Genomic DNA, 19227 nt, shown 5'->3' on the forward strand with positions numbered 1-19227 from the left:
TCAAATTTTGTATTTTTATTCATGGAAAATCACCATATTGTAATTTTTTTAGTTTTTAAGGCAAATGACGTCCCAAAATTTTATAAAATTATTTACTTTTACAAAGATCTCAATCCTCAAGTCCTAAGGTTTTCAACAATATCAAATACTTATATAAAAAGTCTTTATTTACTCCTCAGAAGTTCAACAAACCTTGCCCGCTTTTACAAATTTGTACGTTTTTTAATATAATGCTAAGTGAGGATAAATTACAGATATATCATTTGATATATCATAAAATGTTCAAAAGATACGTCATCTATTTATTATAAATCCCGCATTTTTAAGTTATACACCCAATATATACTCTTGTGGGTCTGCAAGGAATATTTCACTGAGTTACAAACGGAATGACAAATTCAATATGACCCCCATTTTTGTTGCTGGTGATTATAACAAGGTCATTCGGAAGCTAATGCCACAACTTCTAGATCACTTAAAATAAATTAGAGTTTCGTTTTGCTCTCCTACAATCTTGTTCAGTATAAAATCATTATAAAATAGCAATAATAATGACTTTGTTTAGTAAATAAAATTGAAAAGCAATTGTTGTAATTGTTTTAAACAATTATGTCTAAAACAATTTTTATTTTAACACTAATTGCGGATTAAAATAAAAACAAGTTTTGCCATAATTTTCATTACAAAATTTATAAAAAAAAAAAAAAAATAAAAATGAAAAACAAAAACACCTAGAACAAAGAAAACTATAAAAATAACTAAATAATTATAAAAAATTTACACTAAGAAGGCAATCAATAAAAATACTACTACCGTAAAACTAGAAAAAAATAAAATAAAATGATGAAATAAATAGAAATAATTGCTACCCATTCATATAATTTGAAAACCATACTTTGTAAAGCTCATCCATATAATGGAACCAGGCAACAGCAATCCACTTACAAACATTCAATTAAGTATTGACAATTTAATGACTTTTTCCGCGCTCTTTTTTTGCTTCAATGTTGATACTTACTTGCTGCAACTTCAATCAACAGCCTAGCAGCCAGCGGTAAAAATCTAGTTAATTTAACATTCGCTCAATGGATAATTTGACAAATTTCCCGTGTGCTCATTTATGTTTTTTCTGTTGCAGTTTATTCGTGCCTCATTCAACCAGCCAGCCAGCCAATGGCCGGCCATTTAACAGGAACAACACTTTGTCAAAAACGACAAAACTGGCTAACAAAACGCATTTTATGCGGTGGCATGCCACAAACTAGCGAGTATGAATGGAAGCAGCTTCTTTTTTTTTTTTGTTTGTTTTTTTTTATTAAGGCTACTGGTCTGTTAACTGGTTGCTACCAATTAATTTGGTATTCACTCATTCACCACTTACACATGCACTTACTCATGCAGCAGGATTACTGCACTAACAATTTACTCGCATTTGAAACTTTTCCAAACAATGAATGACTTAAGAATGGCCATTCGGGGCTGGCCATTCACTAGCTCAATGCTTGGATTGTATTGAAATTGTAATTTCCTAAATATTAAAGACGAAAGCAAAAAAATACTATTTGCCACGCATTGCCGGCTTCTGTTGTGGCAAATGTTGCCGCTTTAGTAGCAGCTCTCCCTAACAATGCTAGTGCTGGCTGCTGCTGATGATGATTATGATGCGGTTGCTGATGTTTACCGATGTTGATGTGTTGAGGATCATATTTAATGTTAAGTTTAACAGTAGCAGGAGTTTTAACCACACTTCTTTCTTTCTATTGCTTATTGTGCCGGTGATGATGATGGCGATGATTGCTCCTTTGCGACATTGATGCTTATGTTGCGTGTCTTAAAGGTATGTGAATAACGTTGGCGGCGCTTTAGTAGAGAAATGTTTTGTGTTTCTTCTTTTTTGTTGGTTTTTTAATAGCATGTCTAAAATATTCAATAGACACAAGACACAATCAAATCGATCACTTAACTATTCATATGCTCATCACCAGCTATTGTGATTGTAAGTATAAATAAACGGAGTTTAACTACCTTGTGGTAGTATGAGGGCCAAAATATCAAATTAAATCTAAATTGTTTAAAGGGGGAGAAATTTGTTTAAACTGAACTTTGCGTGTTGTTTCGCAATTCCTTCATTTTAATAAATATTTAAAAAAAATTTTGAGAAACTTACTTCCAAGATATTTTTGATTACATTGCGAGAATTTTTAATATAACTTTGTATATGTGTCATGACAGAATAAAAATCTCCCACCCAAATCAGCACTAAATTGCGATTTAGTGACAAACAAGCTGCTAGCTAAAAACCTAAGTCTGTTGCCAAAAACCTAAATCATGAGAAAATACCGTAGGTATGAAACTAGAGTAATTTTTTCCATTGATATTTTTCTCTAATTCTGATCTATGTATATTTCTATATGCTAGAAATATTAGTCTGCGTTCCAAAACACAAAGAGCAACGTTCAAACGAAAGAGTAAAATTTTAGAACAAAAGTTTTAATATGGAACCAAATAGAGACAAGATTGGGGTATGAACAAACCTATATAATTGCCAGAATAATATGGCCTAAGGTTGAACCGAGGGCGGACACCTTCTTGGATTACATCGGTTGCAACTAAGTAACATAGTGAGAGTGATAACCGGACATTACAAATCCAGGAGAAGACTTGGTTTGCTATATAATGACTTCTGTAAAAGCTGTCATAATGAAGAGGAGGATGAGATTATTTCAGACATCGGCAGCCTTTCTGAACTATTGGATATGCAGTTAAAATGCATTAACGAATTTATAAGAAATTTATAAGAAATACTTGAACCCGGTCCGCGTTGCTGCCCCTTCAACGATTGGTTTTGTGCTTTGTTAATGGTTATAGCAAAGGCAAGACGAAATGGGAACTGGAGACGCTTGAATTCAAATGGTACGTCTCACAGTGGCTCATTATCGTTTTTCATCGGCCAAAACTCTGTAACTTTTTTTGATGGACAGATAACTTTTTGAATTTTTCTCCAGTTTTAATTTCATTAAAATCGGTTTAGCAGTTGTTGAGCAATTTAAGGTTAAAGTTGAACTTTTATTTTTTGTATAGCATTTAGTATGAAAATGCAAATTTTTTGTTTTTTGAATCAGCTATACTTATTAAAAAAGTTATCAGCAGATAATAATAAGTAAGGAAGTATGTTCGGCCAAGCTCGACCATATAATACCCTACACTATAATTTATTTTCGTGAATAATTTTCGGAAGAGGGCATTATATGGGAGCTATGACTAATTATGGACCTATCGCCATGAAATTAGGTCGTGTGATTTATGTCTACATGGAAGCTATTTCTGTTGAATTTTGTGTTTATATCCAAATTTTTAAGAGATTTATGCTCGGTTAAGTGTTTTTCGACGGAGGATCTTATATGGGAGCTATGACTAATTATGGACCGATTGGCATGAAAATAGGTCGTATGATTTAGGTCTATACGGAAGTTATTTCTTAGGTGACATTAATTCAGTTTATATAAAAATTATTTGGAGAAAAATTTGTGTATATATCTATATAACTTAACCATTTACGACCGATAAAGTATAATTTCGGGAGAACTTTTGTATGGATGTTAGGTGAAATAATGGACCGATTTCAGTCATTTTCAATAGTAATTTTTTCGTCCTCGGGCCGAAAAATATATGTTTATGCCAAACAAAACAACTATTTTTACCTTTCCCTTGTTTTTCCCCGCAATTCCTATTTTTATTAATATATACCAATGCTGAGTATTATGAATTGCAGTATACGTTAAATTGTCATAGAGTTCTAAAAGAAAACGTCAATTTTATAAATATGTCGTAAATTGTTATTTCCGATAGAAAGAAAATTTCTATTGAGCTTGCTTGTACACTTATCCTAGCGTTGGTAAGAATTTCCATATTCCTAATAATTTAATAAATGCAAAGAAAAATCCTAATTACTTTGTTTTCCTTATTCCTTTTCTTCGCATATCCAAATTGAATTATTTATTCTGAGAAACAAAATATTCATATTTTGTTTTGGCTCAGAGAATTTATAAGATTCCAATCCTCCAGTTTCTTCATCCCCCCTCTCCTATTGAGCTAAACAATATATAAATACCAAATTTTATCGTAATATCTTCAAAACTGCGACTTGTACTTTGCGCCAGTCATTTGAACAGGTAAAATAAAAATAGAAAACAAATTTGGGAGTAATTTCATTCAAATGAAAAAAGTGTTCAACAAACAGGTCAAAACAGGTCAACAAGGTCTTGGTAGTAAAATTAGTTTAACCCTCTTTTATTCCACTGAAATTCAAATTTGTCTAAAACATAGTACCTGAGAAAAAAATTAATAACACATCAGGTATAAACGCTATAAATCATACCATTTCTTAAAGACTATTATCCTATGAATTGAACGAAAACAAATCATCCAATTATCGGTAATAGTTTGCGAGTAATGATAATTTACTTCTGATCAAATTTACAAAAATCACATTTTTATAAAATGACATAAAATATTTGACTTTAACAGCATGCCACGCACACAATTGACAATATTTTTATATAATTTTTAGGCTACCTTAGTTTCAATGTGTTTACTATTGAATGGCATTAAAATTTTTGAAATCGGAGTTAACTAAAAGTTGGACTTTTTTCCGATGAAATTGAGATATGAGACACAGTGCGTCTTCGCCTTTGAATCTGCCGATTATTGTTGCCTTAATTAATATTGGTGAATATATTTTGATGGTCAATCTTGTTCAGTTGCATAATTTTGGCGGGTTTAAGTTCCGGCGATCCAACCTTCAATGTTAATACAGGTGGTAACATTCAAAAATTCAATAGGATAATTGACAGCTTGTTCTTAGGACATTACTCGATTCTTTCTCTTGATCGAGACATTCGGATAAGTATGGCTTCTAGTATTTCGAAGCCTATTTCCGGTACTGCGGCTTTAGAAGCGATTTTCCTCAAGCGAAAAAAAATATTTTGTTGAGAAAAAAAATTTTGAGGACAAAATTAATTTTTTTTGACAAATTTACTTTTTGACAACAATCACTGACCTTGTAAGCCTATATTTAGGAAGCTATATAAACTATCTATAAAAATTTAAGTCGATGAACAATTATACATATAATCTTGTGATTGGCAACTTCAACCAAAACTTATTTTCACCACAGTATTTACTTCCCAATATTTTTGACCGCGGATGCACAGTGGGGCTGAATCAAAATTTTTTGGAAATAAATCTGGCATTTCTAAACGGCTGGTCCGATCGGGATAAAATCTCAATTAGATTCAAAAATATGACTAAGTCAGAACCAAAGACTTGTTGTACAAATTTTTTTAGTATGAAAAAGTGCAATATTTTTGAAGGACGGAGTTTTGAACCTAATTGAGATATTTACTTGAAATTTTTTTTGTAAGACCAAAAATTAACTTATCTAAACAAAACAATATAGCTCGGAATAAATGTGGATTAAATTGTTCCTAATATGTATTTGCAATCCTATTCAAATTTTGATACAAATTTTAGTTTTAGAATCTCAATAAATTTGTAATGTGTAATAAAATCTTTATTTATTAACAAAACTCAATGAAATTTTCATCGTTTTTTAAAATTGTCATTATAAATAACAAAGTGTAAAAAACTTGTCAAAAGGTCAAAGGGAATTCCGCAATTCCTAAAAATTGTAGCGAAAATCCCAAAAATGATATTTTTTACAATTTCGCCTATAGGCTCGGGAAAATACTTTGGCGATAAATAGGGAACACAGCAAGGATCCCATCTTTGGGATTTTAGAACATGGCCCAAAGTTGAATTTTTGATAAAAAAATAGGTCAAATTAAGAAGGGCGTAGGGGCGACATGTTTGAAAAATTTTACATGTTTTTTATACCAAAATGTTTTCCGTAAAGATACCTTACAGAAAAGTATAAAATTGTTATATGTTCTTAAAGAAAGTTTTTTTTAATATTTAAATTGAAAATCGTTTGTTTTTGGATCCATAATAGATATTGACCTCAAATCTCTTGTATATTATTACTCATTTAGTTGTCTAACTAACAAAAAAATGCGAGTCCATTCGGTCCAAAATTACGCTCTATATTTTTAAAAGAGCGGGCCAAGGTATGGCCAAATTTTAAATGCCTATAACTCGAAAATTAGATAGCACACGAAACCATGTTTTTTGAAGACCTAGCCGAGCGCTTTTCAAAAATATTAAAATCTTTGAAATGCAATGGGAAAAAAATGGCACGTGTTTTAAAATTTTATATGTCGAAGGTATCCTACTTAAACTCGAATGCTTCTTGGCTACGCTCACGTTAAAGTTTATCCCGATCAGACCAGCCGTTTAGAAATGCCAGATTTATTTCCAAAAAATTTCGATTCTGCCCCACTGTGTGCCGGTTTGAGTGTCGACACTTCAGCATGAAGAATGTGAATGTGTCTGAATGAAGCCTTAATTATGTATTGGGTGTATGACTGCAAAATGTGGGATTTACAATAGATGGCGTATCTTTGAACGCGGTTTTTGTTCTGCGATTGCTCACCAAAATTTATGATGAATGTGTTCCATCGGTTTAAACGTGCGACAGATGGTTTGATCACCCAAGCTAGCCAAAAAAGTTTGAAGACTAAGAATTAAAGATATAATGCATACATAGCGAACGCAACTAATTCGTTTGAAGCGATAATTGGCCAAAAAACGCCCAGACATGAAATCATTATAATCCAGTGGTTGGGAAGTTTTGCCTTATCCACTCTTGAATACGCTACACTTCGAAACATAGTATCCGACATTGGCTTGATTCGTTCTTGGCCTCAAAAGATGTGCAGTTCTTTTGGCAATCCATATGTTGCCAGAAAGATGGGAAAATGTCATAGTTAACAATAACATAGTTAACAGTCTAAAAATTTGAAAAAAAATCCTACATTTATAAGTCATACACCCAATACATAACTTATCTTTCAATAAATATTTCACTGTAAGCTTCCCCTCCAATTTTAGAAGTATCAGTGAAAATCCTCATGCGCTTTCCAGACAAGGAGGGAAGCACTTTACATCTCTCACATTATTCATAAGTTATGAACTTGTATAAAAACAAGTAAGAAAGTATGGTCGGTCAAGCCCGACCATATAATACCCTACACTAAGTAAAAGAGCAGACAAAATTTGTCTTTTAAAATTTCATTAATTTATATTTTTGAGTGATTTTCGGAAGTGGGCCTTATATGGGGGCTATGACCAATTATGGACCGATCACCATGAAATTAGGTCGTGTGATTTATGTCTATATTAAAGTTAACTATGTTGAATTTTGTGTATTTCCCAACATTTTTAAGCGATTTATGCACGTTAAAGTGATTTTCGGAAGCGGGTCTATATGGGAGCTATGACTAATTATGGACCGATCGTAACAAAATTTGGTGACATGAATTTTGTGTATATAAAACTTATTTGGAGCGGAATTTGTGGAGATACATATATAAATTAAACATTTATGACCGATAAAGTCAAATTTCGGGAGGACATTTGTATGGGGGCTAGGTGAAATAATGGACCGATTTCAGCCAGTTTCAATAGGCTTGGTCCTTGAGTCGAAGAAATAATATGTATCAAATTTCATCGAAATATCTTCAAAATTGCGACCTGTACTCTGCGCACAAGGTTTACATGGAAAGCCAGCCAGCTGACCAGACGGACGGACGGACAGACGGACATCGCTTAGTCGACTCAGAAAGTGATTCTAAGTCGATCGGTATACTTTAAGGTGGGTGTTAGACTAATATTTTTGGGCGTTACAAACATCTGCACAAACGCATAATACCCTCCCCACTATGGTGGTGTAGGGTATAATAAAGACCATTCGAATTAAAAATCATGGAAACTTCAAAGTATATTCAACCCTGTCCTGTAGGTTGCTCTTCCGAGCCTACTCCATGGAAAACTCGATTTTGAATGAATGATTTTCATTTCATATGTTTGAGCAAGCGAAGAAAGCTACAAATACTACTACTGCGTAGTACTAGTACAACAACTCAAAGTTCAAAAGGAACCTGCGCTCTAGAGCGGCTTCTTTTCATCTACAATTTGTTTCAATGATGCCAATAACAATAATACTTCTGATGCTTCTTAAAGCTTCTAAACTAATCATTACACTCAAACAAAATATATATAAAATAAATAAAAAAAAAAAACCAACACATCAAGAATAAAAACGAAGTGTTGATGATAATGATGATGACGATCATTTGGCAGGAAAACTCAAGGAGAAGGTAGGCATGCGAAAATGAAAAGAAAGAATGTCTACAAAGGAATTTTTGCTACTAGTTTGCAATTTTGTTGAACGGTTGACATCAAAAGCCGCACTGAAAAACAGAAAAGAATGGTCAAATCAAGTCAAGTTAAAATGAATTGAAATGATTCAGTCAGTCAGTCAGCCATACCATAGTTCTGCTACGGTTCGTTCCTTCTTCAGTTTACTAGCCAGCCTTGGAGTATAAAATTAACACTTGAACATATCAAATTCTTTTCTTTTATATTTCTACTACTTTAACATCTAATAATTGCAATTTAATGGTTATTTTTTGTAAAGTTATTGTATTGTAGTTTATAATAGAGTCATATCTTTGATAGAACCAACTTTTTACTACTTGTATGCGCACTCCTTCAATTTTATACAAAAGTTTTTAAAAAGCAAAAAAAAAATTATAAAATTTGTCTTATTTCTTTATAAGTACGAGTAGTTTTATGTTTTCCTTTTTAGATTTTGTGCAGTTCTTGTATTTTTTTGTTACAATTTGCTCATACAGTCATTAAAAATCTTTTGAAATTGGTTAATAAACGTGAACTTTTCAATAATCTTTTCAACACAATCAATTTATTTTCTTTCTTTTTTCCTATGTGTGTGATAGAATATGATAGTTATGTGCGAGGGTTGTGAAAATGTTTTATTACTCAGGCAGGAAATGAACCTGTAACCCTCAAACTGATATTCATATACTAAATATGGATAGGGTAAAAATATCCTAACATTTCGTTAAGGTGGCTTTTACCAATGACCAATTTAGCCATAATTTTAAGTTTAAGGGAATTCTGATAAAATTCCATTAATTTAAATTTGAGCCATAGACTTTGACATAGAACAATATTCAGCGATATTTCTGTATTTATTTTCACCGAATACTTTTGGTAGCCAACTTTACATATACAATATTTTCGTATGCCTAGCATATATCCCTCGCATCTGATTATTGTTAAAGTACCGCCACCATATGGACTACTAGCAACAAATTGTTTTTAGATATTTTTTTTTTTGATAACAACAATAGCAACAGCCAAGTGGAAAGAAAGAATACGAATTTAGAGTCCAGGGCAAAATATGTTTTTCTTTGTATATAAGTTTTGCTACTCAAATGTAGAGCTTTTGTTGCTGGTGGCACATTAACACGATCATCAATTTTCTGGAATGTTGCAAGTTCATTTATTAAAACAATATTCGATTAACCGAGCATAACAATACAATCATATCGAAATTTATACTTCTATATAAGTAAATATAACCCAACTAACATTGCTTAATGTTTTGGAAGTTTATTAAATTTTTAGAACGAAAATATAATGAAATTAATATGTATATTTAAATAATGAAAAGTTTGTTATAATTATACCCTAAACCATTATAGGAGGAGGGTATTTTGCGTTTGTGCTGATGTTTGTATCGGTATCTACACAAGATTCTAAGAAAATTACCAAAAGAAATATTAAAACCTAGCTCCCGTCGATAAACATAAATTTTTTATTTTAAAAAAACTCCATAGATTTGATGGAAAACAACATGTTATCACTAAAAAAATCGAAAAAGTTTTAGAGGCTTTTAAAAACTCTACACAATTTTGATGTATTGTGGTTCAGTAGTACAAATATGTTCCAAATTTTAAATTCTATGGAGAAGTTTTTTTTAACATTTTTTTTTTTTTGTAAAATTGTGAATTTCTTTAGACGTTTCTCCACATAATTTATGATAACTCGATATTATTAAAATAAACTTTGAAAAATTTACATAACCTTTAATCCGTTTATATATATTGCGTTTTAATCGGCTCAGTAGTTTCGGAATTATAATAATAAATTGAAGCAAAAAATATATTTTTTTTACGTGAAAATAGCTAATTTTTGTGTTTCAAAAAAACTCATGAAAAATCGAAAACGGCAGAAATTTTTCAGGTTTATTATTACATCGCAAAGCTTTATATGTAGCAACAAAATGACATATCGATCATAAGAATCTATCGTTTCTTTTCGAATTTATTCATAATTAAATGAATTCGCTCATTTTCATAAAATTTTAACTTTTTGTTTGATATACATAAAATTGAGTAGTTAATGTTCTTCTTTCGATTGATTGAATTTTGAAAACATTTTCCCTTTACTATGTACAAATTTTCACATATATATTGAGTTTTAATCGGCTCAGTAGTTTCGGAGTTATAATAACAAATTGAAGCCTAAAATATATTTTTTACGTGAAAATAGCAAATTTTTTTGTTTTAAAAAAATCATGAATAATCGAAAACGGCAGAAATTGTTTAGATTTATTGCTTTATCGTAAAGACACATGTAATAGGAACAAAATGACATACCGATCATAAAAATCGATGGACTATTTTCGAATTTATTCACAATTAAGTGGATTTGCTTATTTTCAGAAAATTGTATGTGCTTACAAGTGTGTACCTTTAGGGTGGTACACGAAGGTTGGATTTTGGCCATTCTCACAACCCAGTGTGGTGAACATTAGTAAAAAATCATCCTGAAAAAATTCTCAATAAATCACAATGAGATCATCAAAAATTCTGAAATTTGTTTAACAAAATTTTTAAAAATTTGAAAATGGAGTTTTTGGGCATACCTGCGAATAGGTTAACGGTATCCTACGAAGACAAAAAATGGATATATTTTAAGTAAAAATTAGCTTTTATTTTAATATTTATCAAAATATGTTAATTTTGGTCCAATATTTCTTGTTCTAGTTGCCTGAAACATGTTAATGGCCTGACGATTTTTTAATAACTTTAACATTTTTTGACCAATTTCTGTTTTTTATGTCTCATTAGAACGACAATTACGTACACATTTATATTATTTTAAATTAAATTGCAAAAGTAATTTTTTAATTGCAACATTTTTACAAAAACTAAAAAAATGCATTTTTGCCCCTTGTAAATGCATCTCAAAACTTCAGAGTGCTTGCGGCAGGTCTTAACACCAACCAATTTACCTACAATATTTTCAGGATGATTTTTTACTAATGTTCACCAAACTGGGGGGTGAGAATGGCCAAAATCCAACTTTCGTTTATTAAGGGCCACCCTAATGGACAGCCAGCCAGACGGACGGACGGACGAACATCGTTTAATCGACTCAGAAAGTGAGTGTAAGTCGATTGGTATGCTTTAAGGTGGGTGTTAGACTAATATTTTTGGGCGTTATAAACATCTGCACAATGGTGGTGTAGGGTATAATATTGACCCGAAAGCTGCGAAAAATTTTCAATATATTTTTTTGTATAAAATTTTCGTGCTATGTCTTTGGCCTCTAAATTTTTAGCAGAGTTCCTGTTAGCAACTTTTTGAGCCTTACTTGTTTTTAAACCTGCATTGGCTTTAACTTGTCGTACCAAATAATCCGAGTACTGAGCTAACCGGACTGCTTTCATACCAGATGTGGTGGGAGCTCTTTTGAAAATACTTTCTATTTATTGCCTTTAGACACATCATTCCTTCTACATGAACCAGGTTTTCTATCAACGGACAAGTTCTCCCAATACTTTTTAATAATACTGGAATCAGTTTGAGGGCATACCTTTGATTATTTGGTCAACTTTTTGTAGGACCAAGTTGGGTTTTGTTGGAAATATTTAATAATTTTAGTACGCACTTTTTTCTGGTCACTCATTTTAATAACTGACATACTTTACAAAGGTAACTTAATCGAAACGAAAAATCAAAGAATACTTGGGTTAAAAGTTTTAATGAAAGACGTTTTTTCGATCTCAGTCCCTAATTCAGACAAAATTTTTCAACAAGATCGGTCAAGAGCTCTCTGAGTTAGATGAGATAATAGGTTTTAGGAATAATAGTTTCATCCATGAAACTATTGTTCTTAGCAAAATGTGTCCCAAATTCTTTAAATAGCTATTTCTTCAATCTTTCGAAAAAAAATTTTGACATTTTTTCCAAAATAAAAAACTTTTGTCACTTTTTTTTCATTATTTTAAGAAAAAAGGGTCCATTTTGAAAAAAAGTCAAAAAAGGTTTTGATTTTGGAAAAAAAATGTCAACATTTTTTTATTTTTTTTAATTTTTTTTCGAAAGATTAAATAATTAGTTATCTAAACTATTTGGGACACAATGGATGGGACATGGATAATAAAAATCACCTGTTTGGCCAAAATGACAAATTTTTACCCCCTATAACTCACAGAGTTCTTGACCGATTTTGTTAAAAAATTGTGTCTGAATTACTATAGGACTAACCATGGTGCAAATTTCAACCATTTCGGAAGACATCTATTTAAAATGTTGGTTCACTTGACATGAAATGCCCCATATATAAAAAATAGAGGAAATTTTTCTTGGAATTTGTTTGTTTCTCATTAAATAAATCATATTTTTATAAATAAAAAATAGAATTAAATGAATACAACTTGATTTTAATGAATTTGACGATTTTTTCATAAAAATCCAAAAAGCAATTTGTAAAACAATTTGTGGTGAAAAAAATTGGTTAAAAATTTTTAGTTAAAAAAGAAAAATTTGGTGGTAAAAATTAAGTTGAAAAAATATTGGTGAAAAAATCGGGGTAGTCGCGTTTTTGCGTATATCTCAGTAATTTGTGGGTCGATTACTATTTTAATAGTAATCTAAGTTGAAACATAAAGGCTATATTGATGTATCAATCACGAATGTAAGTTATTTGGTGGCTATATCGATTCCGCTATCTATAACGATCCTAAATATATATACAGGTTCATTTCTTTAAATTATTCGGAAGAAAGGTGATAGGAAGAGGTGATAGGAGCATTAGTTTACCACTATGTGACCATAAAGCAGCATGATATAATATTTGAGTTAGAAGCCATAAGTTATCTGTGTACTGGGTTGTGAACATTGGACTATTTCGGCCAATGCATTGTTTACTTTAATCTTTGCTAAATAATCGTTAGATTAATAATGATATTAATGATCAATTGAACGTTTTAAAGTTAAATTACTAAATATATTACACTTGAAAGTATAAAGTAACTTTATATTGTATATATTCCAGTATAAAATGTGGGTCAAGTGTTTTCATACTAACAGCAATTATTATTTATAAGGTAGAGAAAATAAGTAATGGTAAAAAAATAAAGTTCATATATTGAGAACTATTTATAATTTCATTCAGTTTTAATTAAATTTAATATTTAACAAATACATAAATCAAAATCACCTAAATGTCATATTTCATTGAACATACTCACTCGTACTATAAAAAACTTCATAATTAAGACCTTTTTTTTTGCTGAGAGAGCATGTGTTGTAAATCAATGAATGAATACATTTTAAATTTATGATCAAATCATTTTAATTAAATTTATGAACACATTTGTAATTAATTGTGAAGGTGTGCAGCAGCAAATTTGAAATAATTTTAAATGCCTCTAAAATATACTTACAGCAGACATGCAAGCGAGTATGTACAACAAATGACATTTACGCTAAATTGTGTTGCAAACAAAATCAAAAAGACAAGACAACTGTATGTCTGGCTGGCTGGCTAAATAAAATGTTGTATGTGCGAGTATGTCTGTGTAAATCTTATTTACGTGTTTCGAGTTGACAAAGTCTGAGAATGTTTTTTTTTTTAATTTTGTTCGGCAATTTTTTATTCGAAATGATTTTTTAAGTTACATTACAACCATACATTACATGTTGTGACGACAAGCTCGACATCATTTAACCAATTAACAAAGTGTGGCAAATGCAAATGTGCACGGTAATTAGACAAAACATTACTCATGTTTAATATGCAAATTGTTCTCACATCACATCGCCTAGCCTAGGCTGTCTGCGCGGGAGGTAGAGAGAATGAGAGCCGGAGATACTACATAGAGGTTTAGTTAGTTTCTGCGGTGGATGTTCTATGCAAATTTTGCTATTATATGCCATGACAGCGACAGAAACAAAACGCAACACAAATAATATAACATAAATCCACCAACACCACTGCCACGCCACGTCAAATGCAACAAGTTTGTTGTGTTCTATGGCGGCAACAACGAATTTTAAATACACTACAACGAATTTATTGGTGATATCATTATAAATACAAAATACTTTTTTTTTAAATCAAAATTAAAATCAAATCGTTATTAATAGAAATATTTTTATAAGTTTTCTTCTTATTCATATTCGTTGTAATGACAAATGTATTTTCCATCGAATGATTGAATTTTTCCTTTGACATAGAAATACTTAGATTGAAATAACTGAATATTTGTCAGCTCAAGTAAAAATATTTCAAAAATAACAGAAAAATTCGGACACTCAGACTTAATCATCACATCCAAAACTTTGTGTGACAGAAACAGAAATTTTTTTTTTTTAAAAAATTAATATTTCGATATAGACAAGTTTAAATGTATTTCAAAGAACTTTTAATTTCAATGTTTAAAATTATAGTTGCTCCAAACATGTAAATAACTTAATATACTTCCTCTAACTGATAGTTACATGTCAACATTAGAAATATGAGCGTTTTTAAATTTATTGAAAATTCTGTTAAAAAAATTGTTAACGTATTTTGTTCTTGAGGATCTATGTTTTATAAACAGTGTGACAAATACTACTGGAAACAACAAATAAATAAATAAATTAAAGTATTGAAAAACTATAGTCTTCATCTAATGGTTTAGCATCAACAAAATCAATCAAAAGACCATATTTATACCCTACCACACCATAGTAGTTAGGGTATAATGCGCTTGTGCAGATGTTTGTAACACCCACCTTAGAATATACCGATCGACTTAGAATCACTTTGTGAGTCGATTAAACGATGTCCGACCGTCCCACAGTGGCTCATTTTCGTTTTTCATCGGCCAAAACTCTGTGACTTTTGAACCGATAGAGATATTTTAGAAATTTTTGGTGGACAGATAACTTCTTGAATTTTTCTCCAGTTTTAATTTCATTAAAATCGGTTCAGCAGTTGTTGCGCAATTTAAGGTTAAAGTTGAACTTTTAATTATACCCTTCAGCTTCGTGAGAAGGGTATATATAAGTTTGTCATTCCGTTTGTAATTTCTACATTTTTCATTTCCGACCCTATAAAGTATATATATTCTGGATCCTTATAGATAGCGGAGTCGATTAAGCCATGTCCGTCTGTCTGTCTGTCTGTCTGTCTGTCTGTCTGTCTGTCTGTCTGTCCGTCTGTCTGTCTGTCTGTTGAAATCAATTTTCTGAAGGCCCCAGATATCTCCAGGATCCAAATCTTCAACAATTCTGTCAGACATACTTTCGAGAATTTTGCTATTTAAAATCAGCAAAATCCGTCCATAAATAACGGAGATATGAGCAAAAATCCGAGACAACCTCTGAAAATTTCATCAAAAAACACAATGTATTGCATGCTTTGACAAAAAAGCAACAAAACGTATGTTTTTGGATGTACATGCTTTGCGTATTTTGTTTTTTTTTGTGTTTTGTTTCTTTTGGAGTTGTTATTGTTTTTTATACAACTAAACGTTTGTTTGGTTGTGTGTTGGTTTTTTTGACAAAAAAGCAACAAAACATGCTTGGATGTGCATGCTTTGCGTATTTTGTTTTTTTGTGTTTTGTTTCTTTTGGCGTTGTTGTTGTTTTTTATACAACTAAACGTTTGTTTGGTTGTGTGTTGTTTTTTTTTGACAAAAAAGCAAGAAATCGTATGTTTGGATGGCATGCTTTGCGTATTTTGTTTATTTTGACGTTGTTGTTTTTTATACAATTAAACGTATGTTTGGATGTGTGTTGGTTTCATTGGCTTGCGTATTTTGTTTTTTCTTTTGGTGTTTTGTTTCGTTTGGCGTTGTTGTTGTTTTTTGTGTTCTTGATAAATTTAGGATGCTGTACGCTGAAAGTGGGCAATGTACATACATATATACTAATTATAAAAAATAATAATGCATCCACAACAAAGGTGAAGGGTATATAAGATTCGGCATAGCCGAATATAGCACTCTTACTTGTTATAATTATTTTCATTTGTCTCCCTCACGACACTTCAACAGTAGTCTCCTAGCATATTCTGATCCCAAAAACCTTGATAATTCCTCTCGAAAAACTTCAAATTTTGATGGAAACGCTCTCCATGTTCGTCACTCATGTGTCCGAGGTTTTCCGGGAAAAAATCCACATGAGAATATAAAAAGTGATTTTGAGGGATATATTTACACCCATCAGTTCGAAATTGTGTAATAAATTCGCAACAATATCTTTGTAATTTTGACTTTTCTTATTCCCCAAAAATTCTTGAGCAACAAGTTTAAAAGAATTCCATGCTGCATTTTCAACATCGGTTAATAGGCACTCAAATTTGGTATCAACCTAATTTTTTCTTCTTTGAGGACCCGTAAATATCCCTTCTTTTAGTTTAGCCTCAGAAAGACTCGGGAACACGCTGCATAAATATTGAAATGCTGGTTTTGTCTTCTTTAAAGCTTTTACGAAATTTTTTTAATGTAAATAAGCGTTTTGCAGTGTTTGTGTTATAGGAAAACCTCGATTTGACTGAATAATTTTTCCGCAAATAACACAAAAATGGTCAGGGTTTATTTTACAATTCCTAGAAGACATTTTAAAATAGTTTTTACTTTAGAGTTTTGTATTTAATAGCGATTTATTAACCTTTATCTACAGGAAAGATGTACTTTTAAACAGTATTTATTTTTTTCCCGTTAATATTTTTTGGAATTTGTCAAAAGAATACAACTCTGAAAGTATCTAGTAGCTTCGCCAGAGTGTTGAGTACCCAAAAACGATGTAAATACTTAATTACTACAATTCGGTACACTACAGGTATGTATTAGTAGTACTCAGGGCAGGTGAAAAATAAAAACCCATATATCTCAAAATTTTGACGTATAGGTGGGAAACAAAAAATGGTCAATTAACTAGCATCCCTAGCTCTTCTCAAAAATATAAGTTTCATTCCATGAGCAAACAAAAATGTCTGATTTGTAAACTAGTGTTATCAAATTCCACTATTTAAATATTTATAAAAGTCGAAAAGTCGACTTTTTGTTTCAACTATAGAATCAACTTACCGTATCCCTCCAGTTTAACACCTTATTCATTAGCGGCACAGCCAATAACATGGCCAATACAAAGGCCGATGATTTGACCGTCTTGAAGGTACTATAAATATTTATATCCCATTTAAATTTAAAGCTGGTATACATGTACAAATATTGACCCTCATCTCTTTGGAACGTATATAAGGCCATAGAAATCAGTAGAAGGATCAGAAAACTGCGACGAGGACCAGGACGTTTTCTTACCAACACCGTAAAGGAATCTATGATATGCTGTTTATCGAAGAAATCTGGTATCAGGCCACAACAGCCCACTTCTCTTAGGGGTCTTTGTTTGGGAGTAGTTTGCCACTGAAAATCAAAAATAAAGAAAATTAAGAAAAATATAAAGCAATTTTAAAATATACAATTGGGATCAGTGCTAATAAATATGGATCTTCTAACATACTGGTCCGTTTGCAAAATGATGTATCAACGAATTGTAGAGTAGGACATAGGCTTTAAGAAAATTAAATTTGTGTTAGAATAGAATGTGGGATACAGTCAAATTTCATTTATCAAACTCATTTAAAAAATGTGACTTTGATTATATTTCACGTCTATGTGGATTGAGATATTTTCAAAAAAACCTGTTACGTATTATTTTGGAGTAATAACAAAATAAAGTCGGGGTAAAAAAGGAAAATTAAAAAAAATGTAAACTTCAGTATTGTTTAATTGTTTGCAGTTAAGTGTTCACTTTTCTAACCACCTTTTCTACGGTATTTAAAACATTTTTATTGACATCTATTGGCATTTTGCTAAACAATTATTTTATAATTATATTATATATTTTTTGGAAAGTCGACCTTTCGACTTTTTCCGTTTTTTAAAAAGTCGACTTTTCGAACTTTCGACTTTTGGTAGTTTATTAAAAGTCGACTTTTCGAACTTTCGACTTTTTAGTTAATCGACTTTTTTCAACTTTTTACCATTTCTTGTAAAAAATACATGGTTTCTACATTTATTGATGCGCCGTTTGTAATGATTAGCAATAAAAATTTAATTTATCAAGGCGATAATAGTTAGAATAATGTTGTAAGAATTTTGTGTAGAAAAAAGCATTATTTTATAAACATTTATTTATTATTTACATATATTAGCATACACTACAAAAAATGCAAGTGCAATATTTTTTTAACAATCTAAAAAGTCGACTTTTATCGACTATTCGACTTTTTTCGACTTTTATCGACTATTTTCGACTTTTATCGACTATTTTCGACTATTCGAAAATAGTCGATAACATAATCGATTGTTCGACTTTTTTCCGACCAAAAAGTCAATTTCGACTTTTTTCAGGAAATAGTCGATTGTTCGAACAATCGACTTATAGAACCCTAATATATAAGTTTGTCATTCCGTTTGTAATTTCCACAATATAATTTTCCGACCCTATAAAGTATATATTCTGGATCCTTAAAGATAGCGGAGTCGACTAAGCCATGTCCGTCTGTCTGTCAGTCTTTCCGAAGCCCCCGGTTGCTAATTAAAATCGAGAAAATCGGTCCACAAATGGCTGAAATATAAGGAAAAACCAGGACAACCTCAATTTTTTACCTATTTTTGACCTATATCTGGATTACTAAGTCATTAATATAGACAATTTGGATATCTGATGATATTTTAAAGACCTTTGCAACGACGTATATAAGACCATAGTAAGTTGGACCTATAATGGGTCAAAATCGGAAAAAAATATTTTTTAACCGGAATTGTTTTTTTCACCAACATTTTTTTATAATATTAAAAAAATTTAAATAACAAAAAAAAAAAAAAAATTCAATTTAAAAAACAATTCGAAAAATTTTGTTTACCTAAAAATATTTTAAATTTTTATTTTGAAG

At 30.9% G+C, this 19227-nt stretch overlaps 1 protein-coding gene across 1 annotated transcript in view; it reads right to left on the reverse strand.

The window, feature by feature from the left end:
- LOC135955421 (histidine-rich glycoprotein-like) overlaps positions 1 to 18137 on the reverse strand; it is a 53902-nt gene extending 35765 nt beyond the window's left edge. The window contains exons 1-2 of the mRNA XM_065505772.1: positions 18090 to 18137; positions 17354 to 17692 (exon numbers count right to left, since the gene is read on the reverse strand). Coding sequence (XP_065361844.1) covers positions 17354 to 17692; positions 18090 to 18137 — 387 coding nt within the window. The remainder of the gene's footprint in view (positions 1 to 17353; positions 17693 to 18089) is intronic.
- Between the last annotated feature and the right edge of the window lie 1090 nt (positions 18138 to 19227).

Source organism: Calliphora vicina, chromosome 3 (assembly GCF_958450345.1).
Source record: "Calliphora vicina chromosome 3, idCalVici1.1, whole genome shotgun sequence".
Taxonomy (NCBI): Eukaryota; Metazoa; Arthropoda; class Insecta; order Diptera; family Calliphoridae; genus Calliphora; species Calliphora vicina.